Below are 10,812 nucleotides of genomic sequence, written 5' to 3' on the forward strand. Positions count from 1 at the left end.
GAAATCCTGCGAAGCCAGCGTTTTTAACCTTTAAGGTAAGCAGGCATAACATGAACGCATTGAATACCGCTAAGCTATTCGGTAACCCAAGCGCTAATTCATCCCTTTTTTTGTCTTTAGGACATGAAAATATCGATTGGAAATCCTTTCAAAATGGCCTTTCTCACGTTAAATTTTATAATATTTATGAAAAAATGGTCATATTTTGTTTAGAAATGTTTTAGTTTATTTTGACGTGATGAAGTAAAATTTAAAAAATGATAACATGATATTAATAATAACAAATAGAAAGGCATAAGCAGTAAGAAACGATACAAGAAGCCATTGAATAAAACGTTTCAGCTGAACAGTTGCTGAAATTGAATGGCTATATACAATTTACATAAAACCATTATCCCTTTAGTATGTTTGTGCTTTGCAGTAACTTTCAAAACCTCGAGTATAAAATACAAAGGAACTTTTCCACAGCCGAAATAGTCAAAACTATATGAAGAAATATAAAAGATTATTGCATTAAATTTCTTCAATATCGATTCCGAGTAGCGAATATTGGAAAATATTAGATGATGTCGCAAGATGGCGCTCTCAAGACCATTACGATCAATTTGATGTGATAGCAGACTGTGATTTATTTTTGTGCTTGATTCACTCTATTGGCACCATTCAAAAATTTAATTCACGAAATCAGTTCCTTCTAATTGACTGTTGCATTACGTTTGAAATTATTTTGTTGAAGTCTACGTAGGTTTTCAATGTTGACATGAGGTAAACATTTATTACCAAATATTGAATATCCCAAGAAATAATTAAAATTTGGTTCGTTCTCAGTCATTCGACATTAATAAGAAATATTTGTAAACAAAATTTATAATTGCTTTAACGATAATTGGTTCAACAAAGTATTTCTCAACAACATCCATGAGATGCTCACATATTATTATATAGCTGAGTTACTGAATTGATAAACTTTTCAAAACACAACCGTCATATAAAGTTTTTACAAAATCGACTCATTTAAAAAAAATATTAAATCAAAATTTATTTGAATAAGGAATTCTTTTTATGTATATATCACGAATGCTATTCACATTATATTGTTGTCAGCGAAACCACCTTTAATAACATATTTTTTCAATTTTTTATACAGGAATATGTCCCTGAGATGCAAACGCATTGATAAAATAAAAAAGAGAGCTGAACCAAATAAATTTGAAAAATGAACAATAAAAAATGAAAGAATTTTTGGTTATAATAAACTGTACTTTTTAACAAAAAGAAGAGATTTGCTGGAATATTTTTCTGTTTTCAACTGAACCAAATAATAATTGCTCACGAGAAGTTATGAGACTATTACGCAATTACGTTTACGTTGTGTTGTTTGCGGTGTTATTGCATCATAAAGTTCACTATTTGTGTTAGTAGTTTTAGCATGAGTACTTGATAAAGTTTCTTTTCGAGAAACATCCTTTATTGTGAAATTAATAATTTGCCTGTCTTTCACAATAGATGACGTATGATTTTTCATGACGTAAGAGGGCGGTGAAATCACAGGTTCTTGACACTTCTCAAATGTATTCGCATGTGTGGTTTCGGTTCTACTTGATGAATTTGAATATGTTGTGCCATTCAAAGGGTTAGAACCTGAAATTAAAACAAATTAAGCACTGTAAATACATTTTCGATGTATAGATTTGAAAATAAGTATATTTTGGGTTAATTTTTCAAACATGATAAATTTATGGGTGAAATAAATAAATGAATATGGATTCAACAAAAGTTAATGAATAATATACCTGTTGAACTATTTCTTTCTTTCATCGGGTCGATATCTTGTTCTGGCTGATTGGTTAAATGTCGCCTTTGTAGTACATCCCAGTTTGTGCTTAATAAAACAAAATATATTAAAATATTTATCAATTATATGCTTTCTCAAAAACTAAAATATATGTATAAATTATAACACGCCTCTCACCTGTTTAATAAATCCGAGTCTCTGGTTGGGTTAGCTTCTAAATCTTTAAAAAATTTGCTCTGCAATAATAAATTATTTTTCATAATGAGGCCACTTGCTTCTGTGAATACCCCAAAAAAATTCAATGATATTTCTCACAGATTAAAATATTCATGCATCGTATGTTTACAGATTTTTAGTTTATTGCGTATAGTTTTGGAATTATTTTCGGTGAATCATAAGACAAAACCATATTTTATATTTCTGTTTTAAATAAATAATTTGTATATATATATGTTGAATAATTATTATTTGTGGTTATCAGCATACGCTTCGAAAATAATGATTTGGCGTTAAAACAGGATCAAAGTGGGTTCTGGTCGATTTAATGGATGCGAAAGCAGTTTCTATTTGCCGACAGCTATGTTTTTTCAATGGGCTGAATGGATAAATTGAATTACAGATAAAATGAAATATTTGTGTGCACATTTGCTACTACAAAAATAATATCTTTGCAATAACAATATCTAAAACTTATAGGTATAGTTAGACTAGAGATTTTGATTTTATTTTCAAAACCTGTAAAACCATGATCATAGTGTAATTATTTCATTCAAATAATAATTCAAAACTCAATGACCTTATTTACACATTCAAATATTGAATATTACATATTGAACTTTACTTGGTAATATAATCTAAGACAAATCGTGGTTTTCATTGTTTAAAGGTATAAACATGACGTTATCACACGGCCGTATAAAAAATAAAATGAAATAAATATCATGGATACTTTAGTAGGTTATCATGTAATATAAATTAGCAAACAACTTTACCAGTATTTCTGGAAACTGATCTGGATACTGTCGACTAATCTTTTTCCATGCTTTTATTAAATATCTTGCAACGAAGAGAAATATAGCAAGGAAGACAAAAAATCCAATCAATGATACACACAATAATATTTTTGCTACGTCCGGAAAAGGATCTGTTAAATGTAGTAAATAATGATAATAGAAAGAAAACCAGAGATCAGTGCTCGGATATATTGGTTTGCGCATTGCTACCAGTATCAAAAAACCCTAAAAAAGCATTCGTTTAAAAAAAATAATAATGATTACGAAGATGTGTGTCCCAGACGATCGATAGTGCTGAGTAAACTGTTACTATAAATGTTTCACATATCACAACTTTGGGTAAATTAAGATGCTCCGTTGGACACGAAGAAAAAGTATGAAAAAGAATTATGAAAGAAAAACAAATTATATCTTTTAGCACAGTGGTTCTCAATCTGTGGGGCTGGCCCCACAAATGGGTCGTAGACATTTTTTGAGGGGGCGTGATGCTGATTAAAAAAGTATTTGTTAGATTTGATCTTACCCGCCTGATTTTATATATTAACATTTTAAAACTTTTCGTTTATTTCATTATTAAATTTCCATCCACGCATTTTCAACGTGCTTTTGAATAAAACATACTTTCGCCTTACTACCTGATATTTGTAGCTTATTGTTAGCTAGTTATTTTTAAAGTGTGGCGCGAGACTTGACAATGTCTAAAAAAGAGTCGCGGCTCAAAAACTTCTAATGAGCTTTGGCCATTGTCAAGTACTGAAAAATAGTTGTAAAAACAAGAGTCACGTGGGCTAAATCAAAATATCATCAGCAAAACTTTTACAGTTCCGGAAGTCTAAATACAAGATCGCTTGATTGTGAAGGAAAAGATTTAAGCTGTTCAAATTGTAATGTTGACGATGTCATAACATAAAATTTTAAACTTCAACGATTCTCATTAAGCTCACGAAAATATTTGATATAAATAAACGTGAAAGTTTTTGAAGCGAAAAAAAACTTTGACCACCTAAAAAGTTTAAACAGTTGGTCCAGTAAATGAACAGAAAAGCTTTTAATGTACAACAGCAACATGAATACTGAAAAAAAAAAAAACTAATAACGAACCAATCCATAAGTCAATTTTGTGTCCAAAATCGAGCATTATCAAATAAAACCACAATCATGGCGACAAAAACAAATTAGCATACCCATCAATAGATGCACTACGTATCCAGTTGAACAAAATTAACAAAATGTTGCTTTACTATGTATGGTCAAAAAATGTGTTTTTCAAACTCCCGAGCAATGTTATTTCAGTTCGGAATGTTGTTATGTTTATTATGATTTTGCATTTTGTTATCTGATAAATGTCCTCATTACCACATACCTATTTTTGTATTGACTTGTTTTATGGACTTTTTGCTTTTAATTTTGTCCTTTCCATTTCCAAATGTTTCAAACCAAGCCTCAACTGTATATTGTGTACCGGATTTCAGCAGTTGAAAAGTTGAGACTGAATCACATTTTTCTGCAATAATATTGTGATTGTTAATATTAAAAATACAAGCCGGTAGCCGACGAGGACCTCCGCTGTAGTTTAGGTTCGCACTCAGGCAATAGGTTACCATCCATACTTGTGGATTTTTAAGACATAGAGGCAGCTTGAGTTAGCGATCTGGTTACCAAAAACTTACAGTTCATTTAAGCGCTGTACGCTTCGTAGACATTATTGCGTACTGGTATATTGTTTCAAATAATTAAAATGATGTTCACTGAAATCCCCAAGGCTTCTCCAGGTAATTGGGGCAGGAATGCAAAAGACGACTTGGTAGACTTGGTATTTTCTTCTGCGAGAGGTAACGTCATGAAAAAGGAATTTCAATTTTCGAATTGGTTGACGAGAAAACCGCGTTAAATAGTGAACAACTTGAAAATTTTATAACAATCGGCGCCGCAGTTGCCATGGAAACGAAACTTCAATCCGAACTTTCTATAAAACGCACATTACTAGGGTGACATGATAACCGACGTGGGAAATTTCCACCAGATCGGTATCGTTAGGACGTTGAAGCTTGGACAGACAGAACCATCGCGAATAATGGTTTCATATAGCGAAAATATGTTATTTATTTGTTAAATATATCAAAGGATTAGAATAATAAAGTTTAATTATGAACCACGCAGTTCAAAGTAGTTTCAAATAAAGTAAAATAGTTTGTCAAATATGTCTCAGATAACCCAAGGCAAATAAGACATCGCAGTTATGTGGAAGGTACATTGAAGCACCCGGTTACTGAACCAAGCAAGAACTGCGACTGCGTAAACAACCCTGTGGCTCATGGTATTAGTCAATCAATTTCAAACAATTGTATATTTCTGTTATCTATGGAATTCTGCGAACTTATGGTAATAGGCCATAGCAAGCAGGTACACTAAACATTTGAACTTTTGTGACAAAGTAATATAACGTAAAAAAATGAAATATAAAATTTGTTCTCACTGTATCTGCAACCGATTTTCGACGTGTTTTCTGAAACTAAATATATCATAATTTTAATTATCAGCGAACTCTTTATTAATAAAAAATATTGTTCAATTATGTGTTATGTCCAAGTAATTTTATTACTAAAGCAGATAAAATTAATTCAAAATCCCAAGTATAAAATCAAAAATACGAATACCCTTAAATTGGGAAAAATAAATTTAGTCCTTTACCCATTAGTGATAAAAGGTCACAAATAAAACAAAAACAAAATGACGAAATTGCTTTAATTTAAAGCTTTCTTCATACCTTCACCCTCATAAAGACAGAAGGAATATTGAATTCCAATCTCGTAACCGGAAACATTTTGCGCGTGCACGAATTCTGTTGGCAATTCAGAATGGACTTGAATAGAATCCTTTGTTGAGGATGCATTGATGCTTGGAGATGAAAGACTCACTAAACAAAATTGTATTTCAATCATCATTAATTGAACATCTCAAACACGAATTCATTACTACCATTATATCAACTTAATATAAAACGTGAACTATTTTCTAAGTGAGCGGACTGATTTTGTTTACAAAAAATCGAACGATTTTTATTTACGAAGAATACAATTTATTACTTTTTAAAATGTTTTCTAATTCATCATCCTTACTCATAATTTAATGCCAAAAAAATAGAATTCATTTCTCCCATATAGATATCTAATTATATAATAAATATTTTTTAAAGTTGAACGCGTGTTAAAACCTATAATATCAAACATTACTTTGTGATTTGATAGATTTGCAGATAATATGTCTTTTCTTTGATTTTACTGTCGTTTTGTCACTCGTATTTGAAAACACAGCTTCGACGTAGAATATATCTTTTAAAAGAAAGAGATAAATCATGTATTTGGGGAAAAAATAAAAAGCTTTTTTTTATTTCTGTCGCAACTTTGAACAATGAACATGATTTTGTTAAAAAAAAATTCTGTATTTTTTATTAATTGTTTTCCAATACATTTTTCTACTCTAAGCTCGTGTAATGCAATAATGAAGATTCAATAATGGCGACTGAAAATTGATATGAAAATTTATTTAGTTAACTTCTAGACAAAAAGGAGCTAAATTATAAAATAGGACCAGAAAACACAATTTCAGTTATGCTTTGTCAAAGTTTCATTGCTTTATTTCCTATATGGAAAATTAAAACAAACTGTCAATTATACTTTCTTAACTACTTACAAACACCCCAAGCATCCAACTGCTCGATTGAAGTTTTGCACATTGGTGAAGCCGTATTTATGACTTCTATGGTGCGGTTAGTGTCTTGATAACATTTTAGGCGCTCCTTTGGATCGCAAGATGCCATGGCACTGTTAAGGTTAATCGATGTTACGTCAATTAATTTTTGTAACTATAATAACGTATTTAATACGGTTAATCAGTAGAAAGATTGTGATTTTTGTTGGGCTTTTTATTTTATCATTTCCTGAATAATCGGGTCTATTTTCCTTATTATGGTATGGAAATGAACTCTGGTTTTAGGCGTTAGTTATTTTTATATTCTGTAACTCATTTACTACTTACATGAAGAGTATTTAGATAATTACACAATTGAGTTTCGAAATATGAAGATCAGGATCACGTAATGCCTGATGATATGTTGAAGATCCCCTCCACAAAACAATATTTAGAATACCGTGTCAGTCTTCAGAAACAGACTTAATGCAAACATAGAAACTCTGTTATATCTGACCACATTCACTGACAAGCGTTGCGCCTTGCTCTCGTAAGCGTTATTTGAAACGACATCAAACTAAGTATTAAACAAACACAGAGGTGTTTATTTGTCAAACATGAAACTAATAAAAGTATGTTCTATATGCTTCTCAAGCTAGCCATGGTATAATTTTATTCAATATTATTCTTTTTGAGTTATTAATAATATACATATAATAATAATAAAGATCCATAGCATTTGTCAAAGAACATAACATGTAAATAAGTGGACTAAGTAAGCTAAATTATTTATTATAAGTATTACCAGTATGAAGTTTCGTAATGCTCCAGTTTAAGTTCATCACTTCTGGGTTTTGGTGGTTCCCATACTAAATTTCGTTGAAGGTTTTTATCTACACATTTGAGATTTTTTGGTCGCCCTGATGAACATAACAAACACATTGAACTAATGGAAAATACAATAAATTTTTCAACAATAAACAAGCGCTAATAAAATTGTCTTTCTATAAAAAAAAATTAATCTTAGATTCTATATCAATTTGCCTACCTTTATTATTATTTCAATTCCTGATCGCATTCATTTCATTGTCAAATGTCGGACTTAATTTTTAAATTTCCTATTTTTGGAAATTCTTACAGTCAAAGTTTTGAAAATTTATAAAAAGAAGTGAGGAATATCGTCACGCTAATAACCGAATTGCGTAAGTCATTTTTAAAACTCCCTAATGATATTGCTATGCCATTGAGAGTCAATAATTTGCCATAGTTCAATTTTTTGATCATAGCCGGATTTAAGTTAAAATTTGTATGACGCAGTCATCTGACGACGTCATAATGGCGCCCTGTGGCTTAGGCAGAAATGTGTCTATGACTAGGGGACATACGCAATTTTGCAACGTGACTATATGTACCAGTCCTGAAATTCAAACAATATAAAAACAAATATAATTCTTAGTACATACGATGTCTAATCCCCAAAATAGCTAATCTGTTTGAATTACATTATTTTTTATGTTCAAAAATATATTTCATCAATATAACACGCTCTGCACATCCACCGAAATAAGAATAAAATTAAATATAAAGAATAAAACAGCAATGTACCCTTATATAAAATCCAACCAAGGTGAATTGGATTCAGACAGTGAATATCACAAGTGCACGTTTTCCTATACTGTAGTATAAATTAAAATTTATGAGCGCTAAGCTAGAATCTGAGATGCAAAAACTCGAAAATCCTTCGCCGAGGTTATTTTGCCTTTGTGACGTCACAATAGTCCTACATTAACAAAGATAATTCATTATGACGTAACAATTGAACAAATTTGCATATTATACAAAATCTATATTTCCATGGGTTTCGGAATTCTTAAAATAAAATCTGTGTTAACAGACAGGTGGGCAACATTACATAAATACCTATTTTATAAAAAAAACTCAAAACCGCCAAAAATGACTTACGCAATTCGGTTATTAGCGTGACGATATGTAAACTAGCAAAGAATAAACGTTATCTTACTTGGTATATGTCTACTTGTGATTTTCTGTGAGGAATTGATATTTATAAAACACCATAGTAACATTAATAGATATACTTTAAAAATATTCATCTATACAATATGATAGACGTACAAGTATTAAATTTTTGATCTTTCATAAATAAAATAAATTTATTAGTATAAAGTAAAAAAGTAGTATCTTGCAATGGGCTTTCGTTATACACTTTCTGCTCCTTCAATATTCAAATATTAAATGACAAATCCTCTTATCTACCTTTTGTTTGTTTGTTATTAGATATGAGGATATGACACTAATCAGTAATAATATGATATGTTATATATTACAAATGTTCAATACAGTTAATGTTCCATACAGTTGCTGCAGTTTAAAATATATGCTACGCACAATTGGGCACAACCTAGGGTTACCAGAGGTTAGGTCTGCTAATTTTCGACAAATACCTGCTAATTCCATATAGTTTATCCACTGAAACACATTGTGGTGTAATACGGACTTTTTATTAAATATTCATTTTCTTGTTTCTTTGATATTTTTAGAGCTTATAGTTATACTCCATGAATAAGCGAACCAAGCAGAGTAAATAATTCTTCGAACCAACTTATTTTCAAATATTACGAATTGATATTAAAGATTGTAGTTCGAATTAATTGTTTCCTCTTGACGTCAAATAAAACTACAGTATTTAGTATAACTTATACATTTTAGTATTTACTATCTAATTATATTCATTTGCATCTACAAACTGATTCGAAGACTAAAATCATATTGATACACGCTTACAAATCGTTTCACAGAGCAGTCTATTTAGCTCCATATTTCTTGTAAGCGAACAGAATACTTCATTGTATTGTATGTACAGAATAGAGTGGCAAATATTTGTTCAGTTCCGTATGAGAGGTCGTCGTGTGAGATTCGCTTGCGCTATTCTTTAAATTGGATCAAGCATGAAACGTAAATCTTTCGGACAATCAATACGAGACATTTATAGGTCATGCTTGTTTCCCACAAGAATAGAATATTAATAAAATAGGGCATGTAAAATACTTATTTAACATTTATTGGGAATGCGATTGCGCTCATTTTTCTTGGCTATGCCAAATATATAAATAGAAAATTCATTTCTAAATGAAAGAAAATTAATTGATTGAGACGTATACGATATCGATTAAACTTTGAAGCATTGCAATATTGACAGAAAAGCCCAAAATTCAATTCATCCTAATGAATTTTCTTATCAGTCGTGTTCACGTTGCGGAAAATACTAAACTTGGCAAAAATATGAAGAGAATAATAAAATGAATAACCTGATCTAGTAGTATATTACAGTGACGACAATTATAAAAATAAAATAAACAAGCTGTATATATTTTAATATCAAATATTTTTTTAATCAGCTCACATTTCTATGAAAACGAGAAACTTTGTTCAAATTAAAAAAGATGACAAACAATATATATACGTATATCATTTCATTCTTTTTATTCATCGTGAAATTCAGACAAAATAAATCGAATACCATTAAAGGCTAAAAATATTTAAATATTTAACACTAAAAGTTTTTATCATCAACGTATGTAAAGATGACTCCAGAACCAAAATTACAAAATATCATTGTCGTTGTTTCAAAAACTGTACTTTTCTGTGGTGAGCGATCTGCAACATAATACTTCTGAAAATGAAATAAACTTTTCACTAAGTCACTTATAAACATCCCTAATTTAATGATTACTATGAGGACAATTAGTGAATAGCAAACTTCCATCTAAAAAAAATCTAGAAAGTTGAATGCTTTTTGTCACAAGGTTTAAGCGTGAATAAAAACAATTCTCACACCAAATCCACTACATTGTAAGTCCTGGGATTTTTGCAGTCCTTTATATTTGGAAATCTATTTATAGTTTTGGTCATATATTTACTCTAACAAAAAAAATCGATTATAAAATCAAATTTCATATATATATATATATATATATATATATATTCATTATAAATATTTCGACAAATCATTTAAAATTGTTCCGGGTATTCAAATATTATGTGAACTGGGTGTTTTAATTTTTTGAATATTTACACGTTGGTGTCAAATCAGAAGTAGAAAATCTAATAAAAAGATTCGAAGCCTTAAATTCATCACAATTTCTCTTTCAATTTGAAGCTTTAATCCCAGGTTATTTCGCTTATTTTTTCAGATATAGAAAAATGGAATGAACTACTCTCTCTCTATCCTAGACGAGATAGTCATTGCTGACAAGCCGTTGCACTTTTCACGGATCGACGCCATTGATTCCGGTT

General features: G+C 30.2%; 1 protein-coding gene across 1 annotated transcript; it reads right to left on the bottom strand.

Annotated features, from left to right (window-relative positions):
* Positions 1 to 223: 223 nt before the first annotated feature.
* On the bottom strand, positions 224 to 8,605 carry LOC120334941 (uncharacterized). The gene is made up of 11 exons (XM_039402459.2): positions 8,519 to 8,605; positions 7,304 to 7,418; positions 6,502 to 6,632; positions 6,042 to 6,140; positions 5,576 to 5,725; positions 5,285 to 5,320; positions 4,172 to 4,312; positions 2,788 to 2,939; positions 1,973 to 2,031; positions 1,794 to 1,882; positions 224 to 1,641 (listed from the first exon to the last, which is right to left on the bottom strand). The coding sequence occupies exons 1-11, from the start codon at positions 8,580 to 8,582 to the stop codon at positions 1,340 to 1,342; spliced, it is 1,338 nt and encodes a 445-aa protein (XP_039258393.2). The 5' UTR covers positions 8,583 to 8,605; the 3' UTR covers positions 224 to 1,339.
* Positions 8,606 to 10,812: the final 2,207 nt, after the last annotated feature.

The sequence above is a fragment of the Styela clava genome, chromosome 1, assembly GCF_964204865.1.
Source record: "Styela clava chromosome 1, kaStyClav1.hap1.2, whole genome shotgun sequence".
NCBI lineage: Eukaryota > Metazoa > Chordata > Ascidiacea > Stolidobranchia > Styelidae > Styela > Styela clava.